At 41.6% G+C, this 26,510-nt stretch overlaps 1 protein-coding gene across 1 annotated transcript in view; it reads right to left on the reverse strand.

Moving 5' to 3' along the window:
• The window catches only part of PTPRF (protein tyrosine phosphatase receptor type F), a 1,045,343-nt gene that overhangs the window by 437,207 nt on the left and 581,626 nt on the right, over nt 1-26,510 (reverse strand). The window contains 3 exon segments of the mRNA XM_030205921.1: nt 2,873-3,066; nt 6,450-6,755; nt 14,373-14,517. Of these exon segments, the coding sequence (XP_030061781.1) occupies nt 2,873-3,066; nt 6,450-6,755; nt 14,373-14,517 (645 nt within the window).

Below are 26,510 nucleotides of genomic sequence, written 5' to 3' on the forward strand. Positions count from 1 at the left end.
ATGTAAAGAAGTTGGATGGCCTGCTACAGGGACTAGATCTGTAGGCTCTATTTACCATGCACCATGTCATTGCCAAGGCGGAGGTAAGAAAGAGAAGTAGTGACGTTGGTGCTTTGGGAGGTGGTTAGTTTTAGTTGTGCTGCAGCTAGAAGGTTAAGTGCAAGACAAAAATATACCTAGGGAGGTAGGAAAAAGAGGACAAGTAAGGGAATGGTAAAAGAGAGGAACTTGACAAGTGAGATAAGGAGAGCGGAGAAACATCGGGAAAAGAGAAACTTGAGGGGGTTAGTAACGTACATAGTAACATAGTAAGTGACAGCAGATGAAGACCCAAATGGTCCATCCAGTCTGCTCAACGAAGTGGCCGCAGCACAGGTTAATCACAGAATGTTATGTGATGTCAACATATAAAACAACGTGTCATTATGTCCATTCCTGAACTATGCTAATTACAGGGGATGCTGGCCTCAGAGTCACACAGTTACAATACCTGAAAGCTGGTAACTTTCAGATTCTTTTCCAGAGTTAAGTTATACATGCATATGCCTTCTGGGAACAGGGAAATACCTAATGTATCTGAATGTAACTAACCATGAACTACCACTGGAAAGGTGTGAAATAACTACTTAAATGAATAAATACATACGTACGTACGTACAAATCATATAAGTCTCTGTTCGACGCCAACTTTTGTCTTAACTCAGACTGCAATTAAAGCACTAGTTGCACAATCAAGCCATTTATACATGTCTTCAATTGACTATGCCCCCTCCCCTCTTCCCACACACACACACACTTCCAAGACCGGGGATTATCAAATGCTTTATCTTCCGTGCTCCGCCCTCATCCATAAAAGCTGTTGAGGATACCAATGCATGGGTGATGTCATCAGACAGCGCTGACATGCAGCAACTCTCAGAATTTTCCAGAAATGTTGGATATTATCTGCACAGTTGGACCCCCTTATTATACACTAGCTAAAGCACTGAAACAAACACCAGCAGTGGAAGTGGAGGGCATATGTGACTGATCATGTCACATCACTGTGTTCAGTTAAACAACTCTGCAAGGTAACCAGTAATTTATATACAGTATTCCTCAGCTAAAGGTTGCCTTTTAACAAAAATAAATTAAAAAATAATACCCTGGATTCTATATATCATGACTAGTGTTCCGTGCCGAATTCCAAGTATATTCTATAAAAATGTGCATAACTTAATTGGTTTAACAAGCTAATCAGCACTGATAACAGCACAAACAATAGCAAGCATTAATTGGCAATAATTAGAATTTACTCGCACAGCTCCTAGAGTGCGGAAATTCTAATGTGCACAGCCAAAAAGAGGCACAGTTATGGGTGGGAAAATGGGAGTTTTGTGGGCGTTCCAAATTTTACATGCATTGTTATAGAATACGGCCCTCTGCATCTAAATCTACTCACCGGTATTTACACCAAGTAAAATGTAGCCTAAATGGATGCGACCAAATTTGGTTGCGTGGAGAAGCTCACAGTGTATTCTATATACTGCGTGGAAATTTAAGCCCAATCTATAAAATACAGGCATTCTTTAGAAAATATACCTAGGCTTAGATTTTTCAGGCACCATATATAGAATCTACAAATGGAAGGAAGAACATGTTTGTAGGATTAAAAAAAAACCCTCTCAGCAAATGGCTTTACCTATTTCCTAAGCCTCGGCTGAGGTCTTCCCCTTGGCATCAATCAGCTATGAACAGATGGCATGATTTCCTGGTCTTCTGGCACCTATTGTGTGTTGAATTTTGAAGATATGCCAAAGATGTCCAAATGTTTCAATCTTTTGAAACTAGTAGCCCTTGAGTGACCCCAAAGCACATATGCTATACTCAAGGACAATATGTCCCAAATTGACGCAATCCTTATTAAAGCCCATTATGCAATCTTCCGGTTGCATACGGGGCATCTCTTGTAGTCACTGGCTTACTTCTGTGCCATGGTGAAGAAAACAAATGATGGAAAATTAAATAAAATGGTGGAAAAAAATAACTGCATAGAGCTGCTAAAACTATGTAGTGCTGAAAAAAAAAAAAAACCCCAGCAATGTATAAAAAGAAAAAGTAATCAGACTAGTGAAGTGAAGAGCCCACAGTGAAAAATTGCTGAAAACATAGGTGAGAGACCCCCCCCCCCCTGAACTCCAAGAAAAATGACTAAGGGAGCTTGTGCCTCAGTGATTGCTGTGTGAGAATACCTGTGCATGCACAGAAAACCCTTCTAGACTTTCCTTGGCGTTGAGAGTATTTCTCCACTTTTGGAAGATGTCATACACTTGTGCAACTCATCATCCTGCTTGTTGAAAAAAAATTCTCTAAAGATGACCTTTATATTGGACCCAAAAGGCCTGGGAGTAATTTTAAAGATGAGTGTTTAGCAAACTATACATAATTCCATAAAACCGCTTTTATAGGTGGACATATAACACAGTAATCCCATGAAATGATCTCCTTACTAAAGCCTCAAATAATCTGTAGAAATGAATGAGCAACATTACCCAAAAACTAATTAACTGAGCTCTATATTCAGGCTTCTAATATAGTCAGTCATAAACTTTGGGAAATATCCCTAACTGGTCTCCTTTATGACATTATGTTCTTGTGTACTAACTTAGAGAAATCTGAAGAAGACGTTCTCTGGCATGGTGTCCCTCTACTGGTCTTTAAGAAATCAACAACATATTCCATGCTGTAAAATCATGGTTAGAAAATGGGGTGGGGGCAGGGAGAATAAATCTCTCATCTTACAAAGGAAAAATGTTCTTCTATAGGAATTAATGATCTGATGAAAAAAGACAACAACAGAATTAATATCTTCTACTCTCCTCCTGTTTCTTACCTGTGCCTCCATTAGCATTACATCTTTAATAATGGGTTGGCTTCGTGGCTCAATGTTTTCCAACCTCACATAAGTGACTTGGTAACCTCGGATTTGTCCATGCTGCCTGTTGTAGATTGGTGATTTCCAGGACACACGAATGGATGTTGAATTCAGAGGCTCCACCTCCACCTTGCGTGGTGGAGCACTGGGCACTAGAATATAGATGACATAGAAAGGCTTCATATCAGAAGCAGCCTTACTTTCATAAGAACATAAGAATAGCAATACTGGGTCAGACCAATGGTCCATCTAGCACCGTACTCTTTTTCCAGCAGTGGTCAATCCACATCATGTAATTAATAGCAACCCATCTACCCAGGGGTTCTAGGGAAGTTCCCACCTGGACAGTTCCCACCCATAACCCAAAAAAGACAAAACACACTAGGACAAATAATCTCCCTCCCTTTTTTCTTCCAAACCGTTTGGGGCACCAGTAACCCATTACAGCCCCCCACAACATTTTTTACATATGCCTTTCCCCTTCCAGAAATGCAATTCATGTGGGAAGGGAGATGCAATGCCTCCCATGTCTCCCAAACTAGGTTTCAACCTAATTCATATTTAATCTGGAATTTAAATGTCATAAATAAATAAATACAAACTGCATTTCATGAGGGAAGGAATACACCTACCAAACTAGGTTTCAACCTAATTCAGCCCCTCAAAATAACACACTGATTGCTGTACATCGGTATGCTGCTCTAACCTCGTTTCAGACGCCGTAAAAAAAAACCTAAAAGGCGAGGGAGGGCAGGAAATGTCCGGGGGGCGGGGGGAGAGACAGTGGTGGAAATTGTCGAGGGGAGAATTGGGTGGGTGGGAACTATTACAGAGAAAAGGAGGACTTCCTATACAGCATAGAGAAAAGGTTGCATATGAGAAGTTGTAATTATATCTTGAAAACATAAGGGATTATTGAATTTTTTGTATTCTGCGACTCCATAGGATCTTATGTATCAAATGAGTAATTGAATGAGAAGAGAGGATGTGCAGTAGTAGAATGATAGCGGTTGAATGGAAGGATGCAAGAAAACCATAAAAATTAAAAAATATTAGATTTTGATAATATTTTGGTGAGGATTATAATAAAGTGTATGAAAATTGTAAAAGAGTGGTCACTAGATTCTTATTTAATTGAGAATTGTTAAAGATGTACTTGAAAGATGTTTTGCAACTCTCTAATTGTGAATCTTATTTAGTTACTAATTTGTATTATTTGCCTAAAGGAGAGAGAAAATATGGGAAGAAGGTGGCTTGGATATTTTTAATTCACCAGATAGCTTAGACATTTCTTGCTTCCTACAATCATCTCAAGAAGGTAGTAATAAAAATGCCAGAAGAGCAGAAACTGAAGAGCAGAAGCTTGCCATCTTAAAAGCTTAATTCCCTAAGAAAAATTATTTGTTTTGTGGTAAGGTGGCTCTTCTTTTTCCTGATGTTTCCCAGATGTGAAGAAAAGCTGTTTTCCAATCGAAATCTAAAGCAGTAGCAATAGGAGCATCATTTTTTCTAAAGTTTCCAAGTAAATGTTTAATAGATTATGATAAGAGATATGTATTCCTGGATCCGTTGCAGCTTGAGAAACCAGCGAAGGAAAAATTGGACAGCAATTTATTTTTTTTATTAAAACTGTCTGTTGGGGAAAGGGGGAAATGTTTAGAGATACTGATGACCTGAGTACCATTCAAATTTTTTTAAAATTTTTTCCTTGAATTGCCATTTCAATAATGGTATAGGAATCCTTCGTGATGTGGACTTGAAGCACTCTATATGTTTTGTTTAATCTAGTTTTGAGTATTATTCTTTTTCTTGGTATTTGATAAGTATTTTTTTTACGTAAGTACATAAGTATTGCCACACTGGGACAGACCAAAGGTCCATCAAGCCCAGTATCCAGTTTCCAACAGTGGCCAATCCAGGTCACAAGTACCTGGCAAGATCCCAGAAAACCCCCTAGTCCTAGTATTTTTGGAAAGAGTAAACAAACGATTCACGTCTACCCATTCCATTCATTATTTTATAGACCTCTATCACTATCTCCCCTTAGTCATCTTTTCTCCAAGCTGAAGAACCCTAGCTGCTTTAGGCGTTCCTCATAGGGAAGTCATCCCATTCCCTTTGTCATTTTCGTCGCCCTTCTCTGTACATTTTCTAATTCCACTATATCTTTCTTGAGATGCGGCGACCAGAATTGAACACAATATTCGAGGTGCGGTCGCACCATGGACCGATACAAAGGCATTATAACATCCTCACTTTTGTTTTCCATTCCTTTCCTAATAATACCTAACATTCTATTTACTTTCTTAGCTGCAGCAGCACACTGAGCAGAGGATTTCAATGTATCATCAACAATGATGCCGCAATCCCTTTCTTGGCGGTGATTCCTAATGTGGAACCTTGCATTACACAGCTATAGTTCGGGTTCCTCTTTCCCCCATGCATCACTTTGCATCTGCTCACATTAAACGTAATCTGCCATTTAGACGCCCAGTCTCCCAGTCTCGTAAGGTCCTCTTGTAATTTTTCACAATCCTCTCATGATTTAACCACTTTGAATAACTTTGTATCATCATCAAATGTAATTACCTCACTAGTTAATCCCATCTCTAGATCATTTATAAATGTTAAAAAACAGCGGTCCCAGCTCAGAACCCTGAGGAACCCCACTATCTACCCTTTTCCATTGAGAATACTGACCATTTAACCCTACTCTCTGTTTTCTATCCTTTAACCAGCTTTTAATCCACAATTAAACACTACCTCCTATCCCATGACTCTCCAATTTCCTCTGGAGTCTTTCATGAGGTACATTGTCAAACGCCTTTTGAAAATCCACACACACAATATCAACTGGTTTGCCTTTATTCTCATGTTTGTTCACCCCTTCAAAGAAATGTAATAGATTGGTGAAGCAAGATTTCCCTTCACTAAATCCACGCTGGGTGTCATCCAAAAATCAGGCACACAAGTGGAAAGAAAAGTTAACTGGGTATAGCAGAGAAAAAGGGAAAAGTTACAGGGAAAGAAAAGCAAGAAAGTGGGAAGAACACTGGGAAACAGTAAGGATCTGAGGCATAATGGAAGAAAGAGACAAACACTGCATTCACAGGAATGAAAAACATGATTATCTGCCTTCCACTGTAGCCTATATGTGAGTTGTTATTCAAAAAAGACATTCTTTAAAAATACCAGAAATCTCTCACTTGGCAGAATAATAAAGCATTAATTTTTTATCATATCACTGTAATAAACAGAAATAAATCAAAACATAGAAAAGACTAACAATACATTTTTTGATTAGCTTTCGAAGGTAACCCTTATTCTTCAGATCGGAAATAAGCAAATGTTGACAAATATCAGAATATGTAAGAGGAGTTTACAGTGATAAATATATCACTGTAAAAGCCTAACAATTCCTCACATTTACCTCTACAATTGAAGAAGTCAGACAGAAAAGAAGAAAAGAAAAGAAAAAAATGGAAACTCTCTCTGATGCAAAAACAAGGTGAAAGGTGGACTGGCAAGAACCTACCGTCCTCATCGGTGCGTATATAGACAGGGGAGCTCTCTGGTCCAGGACCCACGCTTGTGTGAGCCCTGACCCACACTTTGTACTCAGTCCACTTCTCCAAGTCTCTGATCTCCCAGCTGGTGTGCTCTGGTCCAATTCCTTTCACTATTAGTTTGGTGCTGTCCTCTACATCCACTGCTTGGTATGCAACAGAGTACCCAGTGATGACTCCATTGCGGCTGAAAGCTGGTGGGGGTACCCAACTTACCCGGATGGTGGTGGAGCTGATGCTTACACATTCGACTTCTTGGGGTGGGGCAGAAGGGGCTGGGGACAAATAAATGAAGGAATTGGGGAGATGAGGGGAAATGATTATGGCAAGTAGCAGGAAAAACAAATGATTTGGTAACACTTACCCAGCCAACCAACTACAGATGACAACCATTTCATCACAAAACATTATTTTAAAATTTGTGATCAATGACAAGGACCTGACTAGTGTGCTTTAGTGAGATCTAAAAGAGTACTGCCAAAGCAACTCTACATCTTAACAGCCTTTTATTATCTACTCAATATTTCATGCTTAGTCATCCACTATGAAATAAAAGAGTATTCAATAGCATTTAAATTATTATCATGGGTTAGTTTTTTAACACCTATGTTAGCTCTAATTTTTGCTGGCATGTTTCTCTTACTCCTAGGGCTACCAACTCAACTAAAGCCAAGACTAGTACCGGGGGAGTTTTCCATCACTCAATATCCCAAATAGACCTGGCAGCTCTGTGGGTGCAAAGAATGCTGAGCAAATTCAATATTAAGCAGACTCCTGCACTAGAGGGCAATCTGTGCCTAGTTTAGCACCCCCAGTTGTTCTAAAAGGATGCCTTCTATGCCTCAGAGAGTGCAAATCATTGCTATGACAGTCACTGCCCGGGGTCAAGAGCTACAGTTCTATTAAAAATCCTGAAAACCTGAACTGTATGTGGCCCTTGAAGACCGAAAGCAAATGTCATTGTCAAAGAACATAACTTTACATCTTTAACAGAGCACAATTTCCAAGCAATTTATCTGGCTAAACTGATACACCTGAAAATTGCCCTGTATAAGAAAATAAGAACTGCAATACTGGGTCAGACCTGTATGCAGACATATTTAAATTGGAGAAATGTCTCTGGGTAGGGCAAAGCATGAGCTAAGGAACCAAGCCTGAAGATTTGCAGGTCTACATTAAGCCAGTGGCAATGTTTCTTTTTTTTATCATATTTTTGTTTTTAATGCTGACTGAAGCTGGCTAATTTAGACTTGGATATTTAATGCTCGGTCATGTCTGGGTACCCGCACTGAACAACTGGGTTAGAGGCGGTACCTGGATGTTATGCAAATTCATAAATATTCAGGGGTCTGTTTACTAAGTCATGCTGGAGATGCGTTAGCATTTTCAGCACGCGCTAAGAATTAGCATGTACTAACCGTGTAGATGCTAATAATATTCCTGAAAAAGCTAGTGCGCCTTAGTGTTGCACATGCATAGCTAACAAGGCAAAGTTAAGATTGCTATTTAAGGGGCCCTACCTGCCCGATTAGCTATGAGGGCAACAGCAATCAATATTGCATTCCAGACTGTCTCGACAGTGCCGTAGTGGTCAAAGGGGATATTCAGTGACACTGCCCAGTTAAATGCCACTGAATATCGCATCCTGAGCTGCTCTGCAGACTCTAACCTGGCAGGAGCCTATCCTGCCTTTAACTTGTTAATTGTTTTGAATACTGGAAGCTTTATTTTCAGAACTATGTGCGATGAAGACAACTGAGATATTGGGGGTGTGCTGGGCACAAGGTGAATACTACTGCTATTTTTCCACTTCTTGTACTGCAGACCAAGCACTGCCCAGTTGTGGACGCTGATTTCACTTCTTGGTGTCCACAGTTGAAAGAATTGAATAGCTGTGATCCTCTCCTCCAAACACCAGCAGAAGGCGGTTTATTTAGCAAGAATGAGAAGATAAGAGAGGAAAGGGCATTCTGGTACTTAAATAGAAAAGCAAGTTATTGTTGGATCATTATATGTTAAATTGATGCTTGAAAGGTTTTATGTTTTTTTCTTTTGGTTAATTATAATTGTTTTGAAAACAATATATGATGGTTTTGTAATTTATTTTTGAATAATAAAATATATAATAAAAATGAAATAAAAGGAATACTGCTGAGGAGGTGGAAATATCGCACTGTAAACCTCTTTGGTGTTCTCCCATGAATGGCAGTACTGAAAATTTAACAATAATAAACTAAACTATGAAAATCTTTAGCGTCATATCTATGTTAGTTGAATGTTCTAATGCATGCTTATTAAGTGTATCATTACTATTATGCTAACATTGTATTAGATCTCTGGTATTTGAATTCCAGTCCTGTTAAATGTGTATATTTTTGATACTGTTTCATGGTAGTTCTATTATTATGTTTTAATTTATTTGTTTTCAAGTTTATCTCATTTATTGTATTTATGTTTATTCCTGGTTATTTTACTATTGCTATGCTGTTAGCAAAATTGTAAGTTTTATGTTCAACTATACCTGCTGTACACCACCCTGGGTGCATCTCTTCATAAAAGTGGTTAATAAATCCCAATAAATAAAAAATATGGATCCATTACCAATTCGTTTACAAAAAATATTACTGGTTTCATTATCTCCTCTCTAGAGCAATAACACAAATATTCTAAAGATATTCTATTTGATTCTTGGTCATTGTGCACATGGATTTGGGAGATGACTATGATCTTAACAAAACCAACATTTAGGGCTCCTTATGCTAAGTGGAAATACCGATTAGCAGCTTGCTGAGTATGAAAAAGCCCATTCAATTCCCATGAACGTCTTCACATTCAGTGCACACTAATCAGTAGTGTAGCTTTATAAAAGGAGCCCTTCATCACATACAATACAATAATACTACAGATCTGTGTAAGCAAAGAGTACCAAAACAAGGCAAGTGTTAGGGGTGAGAGAAAAGTACATAGGAATATACATTGTTTGAACACGCTGAGCAATTTATTGTTATCAGGCTTGGGACTATTGACAGTACTCTTTAATCTTACTTGCAAAATAATGCACTGGTCACACCAACAAGAACTGTATATTACTGAACTAGGGACAAACTAATGCGTTGGCTGAGTAATAGCCACACTTAAAACATGCAAAAAAAACTGGAAAAATTAGCAAAACTAAATGAGAATTAACTTAAAGTGTACACAGCAGAAAGCTCTATTGCATGAGTTCAGATCACGGTACTAAGATCACAGGCAGTAGCCACTTACCAACCAAACTTGTACTTATTTCAGTGCTGTATAGCTGGGAAAAATCTTGATATTTCTCAAGATTTTTGTTTTATTTATTTTTTCATTCATTTACTGAATACCTGATAAAATGTTTCATGTATCCCTACTCAGCAATAAACTGCTAAACAAAAATGTGGCCATATATAAGAACATAAGAGTAGCCATATTGGGTCAGACCAATGGTCAATCTAGCCCAGTATCCTCCTTCCAATATAGGTCACAAGCACCTGACAGAAACCCAAATAGGAGCAACATTCCATTCTACCAATCCCCAGGGCAAGCAGTGGCTTCCCCCACATCTATCTCAATAACAGACTATGGATTTTACCTCCAGGAACTTGTCCAAACCTTTTTTTAAATCCAGATATTCTAACTCCCATTACCACATCCTCTGACAACGAGTTATAGAGCCTAACTATTCTTTGAGTGAAAAAATCGTTCCTCCTATTTGTTTTAAAAGTATTTCCATATTTCCATGTAACTTCATGGATTATCCACTGGTCTTTGTTTTTTTTTGTTTTGAAAGAGTTAAAAAAAAAATCGATTCACATCTACCCGTTCAACACCACTCAGGATTATGTAAACCTCAATCATACCATCATCTTTTACAAACTGAAGAGTTGTAACCTCTTTAGCCTTTCCTCAGATGACACAAGTTCCATTACTTTGGCATTTAGGTCGCTCTTTTTTGAACTTTTTTCTAATTCCTCTGTATCTGTTTTGATACTCAGGGACCAGAACTGAACGCAGTACTCAAGGTGAGGTTAACCATGGTGTGATAAAGCGAAGATACTTACCAGTAGCAGGTATTCTCCAAGGACAGCAGGCTGATTGTTCTCCCATGTGGGTTGACGTCCACGTCGGCCCAGGAATCGACATTTTGCCAGCAAAATAAACAAAGTTTTGCTAGAGTCTTCTAGTGCGCGCACCGTGCATGCGCGGACAACTTCCCTCCCGTAGCGTGAATGTGCTACTTCAGTTTAATCAAAAAGCATAGAAGCAAACAAACAACTCCTCCAAAGGGGAGGTGGACGGGTTTGTGAGAATCAGCCTGTTGTCCTTGGAGAATACCTGCTACAGGTAAGTATCTTCGCTTTCTCCGAGGACAAGCAGGCCGCTTGTTCTCACATGCGGGATATCCCTAGCACCCAGGCTCACTCAAAACAATGAACATTGGTCAACTGGGCATCGCAACAGCGAGGACATAACATAGATTGACCTGAAACAATAAATAACTAACTGAGAGTGTAGCCTAGAACAGAACAAAAATGGGTCTGTGGGGGGGGGGGGGGGGGGGGGGGGGTGGAGTTGGATTCTAAACCCCGAACAGATTCTGCAGCACCCACTGCCCAAACCGACTGTCTCGTCGGGTATCCTGCTGAAGGCAGTAGTGAGATGTGAATGTGTGGACTGATGACCACATTGCAGCCTTGCAAATCTCTTCAATGGAGGCTGACTAAGTGAGCCACAAATGCAGCCATGGCTTTACTCATACTACCCCTCTCCTCAAGACCCTTCACTGGATCCCTATCCATTTTCGCATCCTGTTCAAACTTCTTCTACTAACCTATAAATGTATTCACTCTGCTGCTCCCCAGTATCTCTCCACACTCGTCCTTCCCTACACCCCTTCCCGTGCACTCCGCTCCATGGATAAATCCTTCTTATCTGTTCCCTTCTCCACTACTGCCAACTCCAGACTTCGCGCCTTCTGTCTCGCTGCACCCTACGCCTGGAATAAACTTCCTGAGCCCCTACGTCTTGCCCCATCCTTGGCCACCTTTAAATCTAGACTGAAAGCCCACCTCTTTAACATTGCTTTTGACTCGTAACCACTTGTAACCACTCGCCTCCACCTACCCTCCTCTCTTCCTTCCCGTTCACATTAATTGATTTGATTTGCTTACTTTATTTATTTTTTGTCTATTAGATTGTAAGCTCTTTGAGCAGGGACTGTCTTTCTTCTATGTTTGTACAGCGCTGCGTATGCCTTGTAGCGCTATAGAAATGCTAAATAGTAGTAGTAGTAGTAGTAATTATGAGCCGTGACATGACCCTCTAAAAACAGCCCAGCTTGGGCATAAGTGAAGAAAATGCAATCTGCAAGCCAATTTGAGATTGTGCGTTTTCTGATGGCAACTCCCCTCCTGTTCAGATCAAAAGAAACAAACAACTGGGCGGACTTTCTGAAGCAGGGGCGTAGCCATGGGCGGGCCTGGACGGGCCCAGGCCACTTTCCCTCCAGGTCCGCACACCCAACATCCTTCGCTGTCGCTGCCTTTTCTCCCGTGGCTCTGGGTATGGCCATCCGGGAGGCAGCGTTCAGCGCTGCCTATCTGCCCTGAAATAATAATTCTCCCCAGGCTCCGCTGCATTGGTCCCTGCATTCTCTTTTTCGCCCATCGTGCAGCGCTGCCATTCTCACAGGCAGCTCCGCTCCCCCCTGCCGCGTCCATGTGGCCCTACGTAAACAGGAAGTGCATAGAGAGGGCCGGATGGACGCGGCAGGGGGGATTTACTACTCTTTAAATTGTTGATTTTGCTCAATACGTCTTCCAGGTTCATTGAGTTTTGTTTCAGTTCTTCCACATCATTATCCTTGAAAACCATTTCTGGTACAGGCAGATCTTACATCTTCTTCCGTAAAAACTGAAGCAAAGAATTTATTCAGTTTCTCCGCTATGGCCTTGTCCTTCCTAAGTGCCCCTTTTACTCCTTCATGATCTAACGGTCCCACAGATTCCCTTGCAGGCTTTCTGGTTCTGATGTACCTGAAAAAGTTGTTTCTGTGAGCTCTTGCCTCTGTGGCACGTTTCTCTTCATATTCTCTTTCAGCCTTCTTTATCAATGCATTGTATCCAATTTGCCAGTATTTATGTTGCTTCTTATTTTCTTCATTTTGGTCCTGTTTCCATTCTTTGAAGGACATTCTTTTGGCTCTAATAGCCTCTTTCACCTCACCTATTAACCATGCAACATTCATGTTGCATCAATCTTTGACTTCACCTATTAACATTGCAACATTCATGCTGCATCAGTCTCATTTCTTTAATCCCAAGCACTCTTAATAAATCCTTATCTTGCTATCATAATGCTCAAACCTGTATGTTATGACACTTTATACCGCAGAAACTATGGGTCCAATGTACTCCTGGCTTTAAGAGTCAATTGCAGTAGCTTATACTGGATCCTATACCTCACTGGAAACCAGTACAGTTGCCTCAGAACTGGTATAATATCACTGTCTTTTCAGCCCATTTAGAATGTAAACTTTACTATTTTGGACAGCGTAGACAGCAAAGTCAATTCTGTGAATGGGCTGCATAAACTGCATTATAATTGTATACACAGTAAGAATAAATGTCTGAGCTATTAAAGTTAAGTGCGCCAGTGTTAGATATGGGTGAAGTTGTCTCTTATGAAGTAATCCAAAAAAAAACATGAACTACTCTACTAATACGATCAATTAGTTTCTACGTCTAATACCTATAGTACTACAAGGAATCCCAAATATCTAATTTACCAGTTCACGTAACTGGAAAATGTTGGAGGGGAGCAGGGCAAAAAAAAAAAAAAAAAAAACCCTCAACAGTAAAAAAAAAAAAAAAAAAAAAAAAAAACATACACAACCAAAAGTAAGGGAGATGACAACAGCAGCAGATAAATAAGCCCAACATTCTAAAAAGATTACCCTCAAAATTAAATGCAAAATCTTACATAAAGACATTTTTTGATGCTGATCCCAAATCTGCCCTTCTTGAATTTGACAGTGAGTCCTGCTCTAGAACCGTCTTTCCTCTAAAAGGGGCTTGCTTACCTTAAACAATTTGTACTTTTCAGCTATTTTAATGTCTCTAGCATATTTACTCTCTCACCGCTCCTCTAGTGTATACATATTTAAGTCCCAAATTCTTCGTACCGTCTATAATACACAAATCCAGCACCATTTGACTCATCTGTGTCTCCTCCACCATCTATTCTCTTCAAATTGTCTCCTTCTCTGTCTCCTGAATTCCAAAATTCTCTCACATAGCTCAGGGAGCTCAAGAAGCTAAAATCTTCAGCATGCAGCACTTGGGCATCCCTGCCAGCCAAAGTATTAAATTTAATGCGGCCGTAGAAAATGTGTGATGACATGCGATTATTTGTTGTCATTCAATTTGGAAAAAGTGGCACGCACTGAACAATAAGTTGCTGACCCTGCTCTGCTGTATGACTTTCTCTCTTTTCAAAGAGAACATTCACAGTAAGAAGGCCAAAAATTCTCAGAACTGAGGTTTTTATTTTTTTTTAATAAGCTTCAATAGAATAGGGTTATCCCAGCTGTACAGCACAATCCCTTTTCTCAGAGCAGTTTCTGCGAGTCCCCTGCAGGGAAAAAAATGTGAGATCTAATACTTACCATTTCCTTTCATTCCACTCTCAACATACAACCTCCAAATCCTAGAGGCAAGTTATCAATCACATGAATGAACTGCAATTACTGCGGTCAACACTTGAATCCTAAAAGGTTCAATTATAAATGTGAGACTTTTCTAGGCATGGAGTAAAGAGGGGGTATGAACACTTTAACCATGCAGCAGACATTGCATCCTTCTCTGACTTACTGGATTGGGTAGTCTTTTCTTCAATGACAGAGGTATGTACTCCAACTCCCATGTCAGACCAGGCTGCCAACTGGAACTTGTACAAGGTGTCAGGCTTCAGACCTTCTACTGTATATGTAGATGTGGGAGCAAAGTTTATCTTTTGCTGCAAAAATGTATGTTAAAAGTATCACAAAATTAATCATGTCCCTCCTTCTCCAAGAATTTTCAAGAAGGTAAATTAGTAAGCAGGGGATATTTCACATTTCACCTATATTTAATATACCACAAATAGTAACACCAAACCCACCTCCCCGCTCCCCCCGTTTTCTATTTCTGTTGATGGCTCTCTCATTCTCCCTGTCTCCTCAGCTCGAAACCTTGGGGTCATCTTTGACTCTTCTCTCTCCTTCTCTGCTCATATCCAGCAGATTGCCAAGACCTGTCATTTCTTTCTTTACAACATCTGTAAAATCCGCCCCTTTCTTTCTGAGCACTCTACCAAAACCCTCATCCACACCCTTGTCACCTCTCGTTTAGACTAATGCAATCTGCTTCTTGCTGGCCTCCACTTAGTCACCTCTTCCCTCTCCAGTCGGTTCAAAACTCTGCTGCCCGTCTTGTCTTCCGCCAGGGTCGCTTTACTCATACTACCCCTCTCCTCAAGTCGCTTCACTGGATCCCTATCCATTTTCGCATCCTGTTCAAACTTCTTCTACTAACCTATAAATGTATTCACTCTGCTGCTCCCCAGTATCTCTCCACACTCGTCCTTCCCTACACCCCTTCCCGTGCACTCCGCTCCATGGATAAATCCTTCTTATCTGTTCCCTTCTACACTACTGCCAACTCCAGACTTCGCGCCTTCTGTCTCGCTGCACCCTACGCCTGGAATAAACTTCCTGAGCCCCTACGCCTTGCCGCATCCTTGGCCACCTTTAAATCTAGACTGAAAGCCCACCTCTTTTAACATTGCTTTTGACTCGTAACCACTTGCCTCCACCTACCCTTCTCTCTTCCTTCCCGTTCACATTAATTGATTTGATTTGCTTACTTTATTTTTTGTCTATTAGATTGAGCAGGGACTGTCTTTCTTCTATGTTTGTGCAGCGCTGCGTACGCCTTGTAGCGCTATAGAAATGCTAAATAGTAGTAGTAGTAGTAACATCTAAGTGGTTTGCAAAAAGTAAAAATACAAAAGGGGATCAGGAAGGATACGTAAGAAGGCTAGGTTACAAGTGAATAATAATAAGGGACAAGGAACACATGACCAAACTACCTATTTGAGGATAAAGAAGGAAGGGAGGAAGTGCAAAAAAAAAAAAAAAAGACAAGACATTAGTGAGACAAGGGGAAGAGGCAAATGCAAAACCAGATGGAAACTGCTATGGGCCAAGAAAGAGTCAGGCTTAAGTAGAAGAAAAAGCACAATGAGGCTTTCAGTAGGGCTTTAAATTAAAAAAAACACAATTCAGAACAAAGGCATAAAGATAATAAGTTCCCAAAGAAGGAGCCAGAACAATAAAGCTGGCAGATCAGCATGAAGTAGAACTAATTTGAAGAAAAGAAGGAACAAGAAGATGATTCTGACTGGTGGAACCCAGAAGACATGTTGGTTGATAAGGAGAGAGAAAAGTGTGCAGAAAAGACAGAGAACCAAAGTGAAGAACATGAAAGGACAGTCAACTGCTTAAATGGTAAACGGAAGCAAATAGGTAGCCAGTGTTCAGTGAGAAACAGGGTGTCACACTATCAAATTTCTTATCCCCATCGAGAAGTTTAACAGCAGTATTCTGAATGACCTGAAAATGGTGCAATTGGTATTGTGGAATTCCAGAGAAAACCGAGTTACAGTAATTTAGACGGGAGAGCACCAAAGAGTGAATAAGCAACCGAAGAGAAGACCTATCAGAAAAAGAATGAAGTGACAGAATTTGCTTTAACACAAAAAAGGATTTCCTAACCAACGGTGAAACCAGAAAAAGATAAATGACTCTCAAGGGTGACTTCTAAACTCTTAATGGACTTGGCAAGTGCAATTGGTTGGTGAAACAGAAATGAAGACAACAGATTTGATGAAAAAAAGAAAAATAGTCTTGAAAAAGATCACGTGATGCTTGGCTGAGGGAAGGATGCCGCATCTGAGAGCTCCGAGGCCCCACCGATAACATCAAGCCCGTAGCGCCATAATAAACAGCTGATAAACCCAATTGAAATCAGCCAGCGTAATCGGAATACCCCAATAGTATGAGGGCACCGCAGGCGCTAGAAGAAACACCCAGCATGACATCTAAATCCAACAAGAAAGACGGAGCGAGGAGCCACGAGGGCAAGATGGCGGAGGTCAGCCACGCGGGGGACTCGGTAAGCTCCGCTTGGGCAGCTGAAATAGCGGCGGAGGTTTCCACCCTGCTGGAATCGTCAGTAGACCGCAAGCTCCAAAAAATCTCAGACCAAATTGAACTAGATGGCAAGTTCGAAGGTCTGCACGCAGACATGGCGGGCTTTCAGAAACGGCTGTCGGATATTGAAGACCAGTGCGTGCAAAGGGACAAAGCCCAAAAAGGTCTAAAGGACACCTTAGAAGAGCTTGCAGCGAAGGTGGAAGACCTAGAGAATAGGTCGCGGAGGAATAATCTCCGTTTCGTCGGTATTCCGGAGACGGTGCGGGAGGTGGACCTCCGCGACTTCCTGGAATCATGGCTCCCGAAAGTCTTGAATCTTCAACGGCTAGAGAATGGATTACAAATTGAGCGGGCCCATCGGCTGGGCAGAGAGAGGCAGGGGCACGAAAGACCGCGAGTTGTCATCTGCAAAATTCTAAATTACAAGTATAAGCAGGATATTTTGCGGGAATGGCGCTTAAAAGGAAAGGTACAATATGAATCTCATACCATCTTGTGCTTTCAAGATTTTTCGGCTGCGGTAGCGGCCCAGCGCAAACGGTTTGCAGAGGTATGCAAAATATTGTACGAGAGGAAAGTCCGATTTGCGCTAATGTTTCCCGCCAAACTGCGTATTCAACATGAGGGAAAACAATACCATTTCAGCGCACACGAGGAGGCACTGCAGTTCATCAACCGCATGCGAGCGGGCACAGAATTGGAGCAGGTGCAAGCAGCAGCGGAGAGCGCACAGAACACCTGAACAGGGTCAGGCCTCAGACATTAGGTGCAGAGGGTGAGATAATGAGATTTTAAGGGCTGAGAGATGTGATATTAAAGACTTTAACAAGGGCTCCCAGATGCTGATCCGTTAGGGGAAGGGAAAGCTGTAAAAGGGAGGGGGCTCCAGTGTTAAGGTGAGGGGTGAACAGGGGGAGCTTGCACAAGAGCGGAGGCTACATCATTTAATTATTAATCTTGGTGGGGGAGAGCTCCTTGTAATTGGGGTACCACTGAACTGAATATGTAAGGGCGCGGGGCAGGCGGGGGCGGAGCGAAAACGTGATCAGTTCTCTAGCGAGAGCTGAATGTGGAGAAGGGGGGTATACAGGGGGGGCATGGGGGGAGGGGAGGGAGGGTGGGAGAAAGGGAGGAGGGAGGGAAATGGGAGGGGTGGGTTTTTTTTTTTTTTCTTCTTCTCTCTTTTCTTTACCATTACTTCTGGAGTGTGTGCTGGTGGCGCAGGTATTCATTATGGCTGCAGAGCTGGAGGGGCTCACAAGGAGAATAGCTAAAGATAAGAGGGGGTACACCCAGGGGCTGGGGGGTGGACCTTCACACTTTAGGGCGTTTAGACATTAGAATGAACATTAGTAAGTCTAGATAGGGCGAGTTAAAGTTAATATCTTGGAATGTGGGGGGGATCTCATCACCCATTAAACGCACCAAGGTGTTGAAGGCTCTACAGAGACATAAGGCAGATATCGCGTTCCTCCAAGAAACACACTTAACATCCCAGGAACATCAAAATTTAAGAAAGGTTGGGTGGAGATGGTGGAGGGGTCACCTGCAGTGGGGAAAAAAGGAGGGGTCCTGTTGTTGTTCCGCAAAGGTTTAAATATGAGAATTAAGGCAGTGAAGAGAAGTACAGAAGGTAGATTTGTCCTAGTAAAGGTAGAGAGAGGTAATGTCTCTTATATTTTTTGTAATGTGTACGCTCCTAACGTATATGACAAAAAATTTTATAAAAGGCTGTTGGATCTATTGGGTCCCTATCAGGGGGGCAATATAATTTTGGGAGGAGACTTCAATACAGTGTTTGACCCTCAGTTAGACAGAAGCAGCACTCCTAGACTGATTCCTGGACATTCCCAGAGGGGTTTGCCTTTTCTCAGCTCCACCTTAAACTTGATTGATGTGTGGAGGGTGTTGCACCCGATGCAGCGGGACTACAGACATGTCTCACGAGCACATTTATCACAATCCCGTATAGATTATTTTTTAATTTCGAGAGACCTCTTTCCAGTTATACCAAAGGCGGAGATAGATGTTGTGAAATTTCAGACCACTCATTTGTTTGGGTGCATTTGAGACTACGGGGAAAGGGGGGAGGACGGGGTAGCTGGCGGTTCCCATTTGAATTATATCATGATCCATACTTTAAGAAATGCGTGGGAGAGAAATGGGGGGACTTTGCAGCCCACAACAGTGAGCACCAACACCAAGCGAGTTTATATTGGGAAACAGCAAAAGTAGTCATGAGAGGGGAGGTAATAGCATATAGAGCGAGGGCTAGAAAGATGAGGGATAAGGAAATTTTACGTTTGGAGAAAGAAGTTCGAAGGCAACGAATTCGGTTTGGGAAGGACATTACGGAGGATAATAAGAAAGCATTATTAACACTGCAAAGGGAGTTGAATGAATTGCTCCACCAAAGAGCGCAGAAGTCCCAGCTGTATTATCAGCATCAACTTTTTAGGTTTGGGAATCAGGCGGGAGCTTTTATGGGATGTTTGATTCAAGGGACAAGGGGCCCAACGAAAGTACTGCAAGTCCGGGACCGCGGGGGGCGGTTACTTCGCGAGACAAAAGACATAATGGAATGTTTTAGGAATTACTATAAAGACCTATACAAAGAGCCAACAGATATATTGGAGGATAGTAATCTGTTCTTGGACAATCAAATCTTGCCCACAATCACGGAGGCACAGAGGGAGGCATTGAATAGTCCAATTGAGGAGGGCGAATTGATGTTGGCCCTGCAGCAAAGTAATATTCATAAGGCCCCGGGGCCAGATGGGTTCAGCATAGCCTTCTATAAGCTATTACAGGAACAGGTCACCCCCCCCCCCCCCCCCCGTTGCTTAAATTGTTCAATACCATGGCTTCTTCGGGGGAAATATCCGCCGCACTCAATATGGCTAAAGTAATATTTTTGTTAAAACCGGGCAAAGAGGAGTCTGACGTGGGTTCTTATAGATCCATATCGTTGTTAAACTGCGACATAAAATTATATGCAAAGATTCTAGTGAATCGCCTGACGCGGGTACTCCCTCACTCGATAGCTGCCCCGCAGGCGGGATTCGTAAAAGGTAGAACAGCAACTAAAAACATAAGGGCTTTGCTGGCTTCGTTGGAGACAGTAGAAAGACAGAGCAAGCCTTCTCTGCTGGTCAGCTTCGACGCAGAGAAGGCTTTTTGATCGAGTGGTCTGGGGATTTATGTTCGCAGTGATGAAACGGATGGGTATAGAGGGGTTGTTTAGGAATGCTGTGGGAGCCCTGTACAAAAATCCACAAGCTTTCATGTGCATCAATGGAGAGTGGTCAGCGCCATTTACAATTAGAAGGGGCACGCGTCAGGGGTGTCCTTTGTCACCCTTGTTGTTCGTCCTGGCGTTGGATCCGCTGATCAGAGAAATTGACATACACCCAGAGATAGCAGGAGTTACTTGGGGCCCATCCTCGTTTAAAGTCTCCACTTTTGCGGATGATATCTTGGTCCATCTTACTCAGCCCAAGCAATCCTTAGAGGCATTATTGCAGCTCCTGCAGGAGTATGGAGATTTTGCTGGATTTAAAATAAACTATCTAAAATCTTGGGCATTAACTGGTAATCCGAGGGTGAGGGACCTATGGGGAAATGGCTTCCCTCTGAAATGAGCTACGGAGTCCCTCAAAAATTTAGGAGTGCGAATCCCCATGAACACATCTGCCTTATACCAATTTAATGTAGCTAGCAGAATTGAGGCTCAGAAGAGGCGTTTAGAAAAACGGAAGGTCTTGCCACTTACCCTACATGGGAGGATCCATCTATATCGCATGGCGGAGTTTCCGCGCTGGCTTTATCTATTACAGGTTCTTCCATTGCGGCTAAAGGGTAAGGATATAATTATGATTAATAGAAATATCCGGAAATTTATTGGAGGGATTCAAAGCCAAAACTTTCATTGCAGTTCCTAATGGGTCCCTGGAGGGAAGGAGGCATGGGTCTTCCGGACATACGTCGGTACAATCAAGCTTGTCTGCTGCGGCACTTGGGAGATTGGCTACTAGACAGACAAGACTACACGCCCCGAACTCTTGAGCAAGATTATTTTAAGCCGTACCACTTGTATTTCTTTTATGCATTGCCCAAGGAAAATGCTGCATACATTGGTGGGTAGTAGTATACTCTTGGACCCCTTAAGGGAGACCTGGCGAGACCTAACAAACGGATGGGGCCTAGCAACAGATGTCTCAGACCTGCTACCCATACAGGGAAACCCGGATTTCAAACCGGGTATGGAAAATAGAGTATTTCATAAATGGGCGGAGGTGGGAATTACCAGGTTGGAGCATGTATTAAGCTTTAGAGGGCAGATGTTGGAAGTGGGAGCACTTGGGGTGGGTATAGAGCATAGTTCTATATTTGCTCATTATCAATTAGCACATTATGTTCGGGCTTTAGAGGCAGGGAAGTTGGCGGGCGGACATGGGCGTCAGGTCAGAGAGTTTTTTCGGTCTGTGCCTAGGGAGCGCTTGTCGGTTTCTGGGCTACAGAGGGTGCTGAGGGCCCCCCGGTGATGGGAAGGATACAGGGGTGATAACGCAACGCTGGGTTAATGATCTGCGGCGACCAAACTTAATCTTGAACTTTCCACAACTGACAGCTCGTATACCCACTTTGTCATGCAATGCTGCTATGCGAGAGTGTCAATATCGTATACTACATAGAGCATACATGACTAAACTCCAATTATTTAGATTTGGAGGGGTCACAGATCCATTATGTTCGAAGTGTGGCAGGGGAGAGAGTACTTGGTTTCACTCTCTCTGGGAGTGTCCAAAGATTAAACTTTTTTGGGGGCAAATTATAAAATTTACAGAATCGGTTGTACAGGGTAGAGTGGTCTCTTCTCCAATGGGGTTTTTGTTAGATAGATATGAAGTTTTCACTCAGCAAACGAGGGGGGGTAGACAATTTCTTCGTAAAGCAGGCATTATAGGGAAGAAACTGATTATGCTCATGTGGATGCAGAAGGAGGCTCCAGATTATTGGCACTGGAGGAACCGATTGCATGAATTACTGTTACAAGAGCGTAGGGTGGTGGGTTCCTCCCCGAAGAAACGAAAAGCCTTTATGGAGATTTGGGAACCCTATATACAGACATTGTCGCCAAGAGCACGCAGCTCTATATTGAATCGTTTCTGATTTTTTTTTCCCCCTCTTCTTTTCTTTCTTTCTAGTTTTGGGGAGGGGTGGCGAGGGAGGGGATGAGTGGGCAATGTGATTAGGGGTAATCTTAAGGGCGATATTATTAGCCTCGGACAAGTTCTCATAAGATACAGAGTATTGAAGGAGGTGCCCTGGCGAGAGGGCAGACCTGTTATTTGGGAGCAGCCTATAGGAATACTTGGAGGGAAGGCTGTAACAGGTATAATTTGTTTTAGGCTTCATATGGTTCAAAGGGAAAGGGAGGAGGACGCAGATTTTAAGCCATATGAATAATAATGAAGTTTAGTGTTATATGTTACAGAGTTCGGTCTGTTCAGTTGGGGGGACATATATGGTGAAAATGTCAAAGGTTGGGACTTAAATGGAGGGCGTGAGGGGGGGGGATCTAATGGATAGAGTTTTGCTGACTGTAAGTAGCATATTGTTTCTCTTGATAACACACTCAAGAATGTTCTCCTGGGTGTTCGGACGGTGGAGTGTGATGTTGCTTCTGAAGTGTCATCAATAAGAATGATACCACCTAAACAGGGGAGAAAGGAGGGAGGGAGAGATATGGGGGGGGGGGGACTTCAGAAGATGGTTCAATGTATTTATGTCTTTCAAACTGTTTTGTTTAGATGTTAAAGTAATACTATTTTTCATAAAAACTGTTGGAACAAGGCACAGTTGGGGGAAGGGGGGAAAATGTAAAACGTTTGATGACTGTAAGCAGTGCGGTATATCTGTTGTATTACTACTGTAAGTGAGGCAATATTGTAATGAAATCACTGTGCTGAGGTGGATTTGTACTTCTTGACTTGTCATCAATAAAAAACGTTGAAACATAAAAGAAAAATAGTCTTAGAAGCATTTTCAACCCATTAGTGGACAGCTAGCCAGCAATTTTATCAAATATACAAGAAACGTCAGTGATAATGTGAGGTTTTCCACAGCAAATAGGAAAGAGCAACTGAATATCGTCAGCATAGAAGAAAATGCGAGTACTAACAGAATGAATTAGCAAAGCAAGAGGTGCTAGAAAGATAGCCCAGGACTGAGCCCTGAGGAACTCCACAGGAAATATTGTAAGAAGTGGAAATATAGCATTAGACCAGTACACACGGTAACTTCTTTCTGTAACATAGCAAGTGACGGCAGATAAGAACGGAACCAGGATAGGACAGAGCCTGCCTGCTACACCGATGTGTACCTGCTTAAAGAAAGCGGAAGGAAGTGAATCTGATGGGGCCTAGAGGAACGCACAGAAAGGATAAGTTTGGAAAGTTCAGACTGAGTAGGATGCTGAAAGGTGGAAAATGAACTAGAAAGCAGCAACTTCTGGAGAGTGTTGGGCTCTAAAATGGGAGACAGCAAGGGAGGAAGAGAAGCGCAAATAGAGGCAAGTTTACTCTTGAAAGCCTGAGCTATATCCTCAGCTAGGAGAGACAAGGTGTCAGACTTGTGGCTAAAACAGCCCATAAGGTGGCACAAAATCTTACAGGCGAGAAGAGTTGGTGTCAATGAAGCACGACTTATATTTGGTGCTCATCATTAAGACAGAGCTTCCCCACTGCTACTTGGTTACTTGATAAGAGGCAAGGGCTAAATTTAAAATCTTATATGGACAATTTTCATCATATCTCATACCCCTGACAGAGTTGGCAGCAAGTGAGTCAATTTTATGTGCTATGTAATCAAAAGTTACTCAGTTTTCCGACTCTAAAAGCAGTTAAACATTATGGTTTTCTGACGTCATCAGTTTCATATCAAGCTTCTGCAATCTGGAATTTATTACCAGTTGCTTTTCATTTTGAGTCGAATTATCTTATATTTAGGAAGGTTTTGAAGAAATGTTTATTTCAACAATTTCTTTCTGTAAAAGGTATTTTATTTATTTGTGACATTTATATCTCACATTATCGCTAACAAGTCTGAGTTCAATGTGGTTTACAACAAACAGTATAGGATACATAACAAAAACTAATCCATAAGAAAGTAATTTGTTGTAAGAATCCAATTTTGCAATACAATAACATACTGGGATAGCTATGGATATTTAAATTTAGAAAATCTATTATGAATAAGAAATTGTACATGAAGCAAAGAGAAAGTTAATGGTAAATAGAGTAATAATTTTAATAATTTTATGTTCAAAGTAGGTTGATTTTCTTATGATCTGTGTTTGCTGATATGTTTAATATCTGCTTATTCTGGTATTGGCCAAGGATTTGATATAATTTTGTTTTTTTTATTTTTTATTTATTGCACTTGTATCCCACATTTTCCCACCTATTTGCAGGCTCAATGTGGCTTACAGAGACCTGTTATGGCATCACCATACCAGGACAGAGAGTACAGTTGGTGTTATACAGAAGTCAAGGAAAACAAGAAGATTTGGTCAATCAGTAATAGAAAGATACATTCTGAGTAAAGGTAGACAGGTGTTGTTTCATAGATAGTTATGGGTTCTCCTGGTAGGCCTTGTTAAATAGGTAGGTTTTCAGGGATTTGCAGAAGTTGGTCAGTTCGTTAATCGTTTTCAAGTGCTTTGGGAGTGAATTCCACAATTGCGTACTTTTGTAGGAAAAGCTGGTTGCGTGTGTTAGTTTGTATTTTACTCCTTTAGAGCTAGGGAAGTGTAGGTAAAGAAAGGTGTGGGAGGATCTTTTAGCATTTCTTGTTGGTAGGTCCCACAAGGTCTAACATGTAAGTCGGGGCATCTCCGTAAATGATTTTATGAACCGTCGTGCAGATCTTGAACGTGATACGCTCTTTAAGTGGGAGCCAGTGTAGTTTCTTTCTTAAGGGTTTTGCAATTTCGTATTTTGTTTTTCCAAATATGAGACTGGCTGCGGTATATTCTGTGCTGTTTGAAGTTTCTTGATTGTCTGTTCTTTATAGCCAGCATAGAGTGTATTGCAATAGTCCAAGTGACTTAATACCAGTGATTGTACCAGGTTTCGAAAAATGGCTCTTGGGAAGAAAGATTTTATTCTTTTGAGTTTCCATATGGAGTGGAACATTTTCTTAGTTGTCCATTTAGTAGCGGTTTATGGACTTGTCCATTAGGAAACCGTCTAACCCCTTCACCACGTTCTCCGGCAAAGAATTCCAGGGTGAAGAAACATTTTCTCCGATTTGTTTTAAATTTACTACATTGTAGTTTCATTGCATGCCCCCTAGTCCTAGTATTTTTGGAAAGCGTGAACAGACGTCCCATCCCCGCACCTTCAGTTCCACTATATCTTTCTTGAGATGCGGCGACCAGAATTGAACACAATACTCAAGCGATATAATGGCATTATAACATCCTCACACCTGTTTTCCATACCTTTACTAATAATACCCAACATTCTATTCGCTTTCAGAGCCGCAGCAGCACACTGAGCAGAAGGTTTCAGTGTATTGACGACGACACCCAGATCCCTTTCTTGGTCCGTAACTCCTAACGTGGAACCTTGCATGACGTAGCTATAATTCGAGTTCTTTTTTCCCCACATGCATTACCTTGCACTTGCTCACATTAAACGTCATCTGCCATCTAGCCGCCCAGTCTCCCAGTCTCATAAGGTCCTTCTGAAATTTTTCACAATCCTGTCGCGAGTTCACGACTTTCAATAACTTTGTGTCATCAGCAAATTTAATTACCTCGCTAGTTACTCCCATCTCTAAATCATTTATAAATATATTAAAAAGCAGCGGTCCTAGCACAGACCCCTAAGGAACCCCACTAACTACCCTTCTCCATTGTGAATACTGCCCATTTAACCCCACTCTCTGTTTCCTATCCTTCAACCAGTTTTTAATCCACAATAGGACTTTTCCTCCTATCCCATGACCCTCCAATTTCCTCTGTAGCCTTTCATGAGGTACCTTGTCAAACGCCTTTTGAAAATCCAGATATACAATATCAACCGACTCCCCTTTGTCCACATGTTTGTTTACTCCTTCAAAGAATTGAAGTAAATTGGTCAGGCAAGATTTCCCCACACAAAAGCCGTGCTGACTCGGTCTTAGTAATCCATGTCCTTGGATGTGCTCTGTAATTTTATTTTTAATAATAGCCTCTACCATTTTCCCTGGCACCGACGTCAGACTCACCGGTCTATAATTTCCTGGATCTCCCCTGGAACCTTTTTAAAAAATGGGCGCTACATTGGCCACCCTCCAATCTTCCAGTACCACGCTCGATTTTAAGGATAAATTGCATATCACTAGCAGTAGCTCCGCAAGCTCATTTTTCAGTTCTATCAGTATTCTAGGATGAATACCATCTGGTACAGGAGATTTGCTACTCTTCAGTTTGCTGAACTGCCCCATTACGTCCTCCAGGTTTACCGTGAAGTCAGTAAGTTTCTCCGACTCGTCCGCTTGAAATATCGTTTCCGACACCGGTATCCCACCCAAATCTTCCTTGGTGAAGACCGAAGCAAAGAATTCATTCAATCTCTCTGCTACGTCTTTGTCTTCCTTGATCGCTCCTTTTACCCTTGATCGCCCTTGAGATATTTAAACCTCTCTATCGTGTCTCCTCTCTCCCTCCTCTCTTTCAGCATATACATGTTGAGGTTCATAAGCA

This window comes from Microcaecilia unicolor, chromosome 6 (assembly GCF_901765095.1).
Source record: "Microcaecilia unicolor chromosome 6, aMicUni1.1, whole genome shotgun sequence".
Taxonomy (NCBI): Eukaryota; Metazoa; Chordata; class Amphibia; order Gymnophiona; family Siphonopidae; genus Microcaecilia; species Microcaecilia unicolor.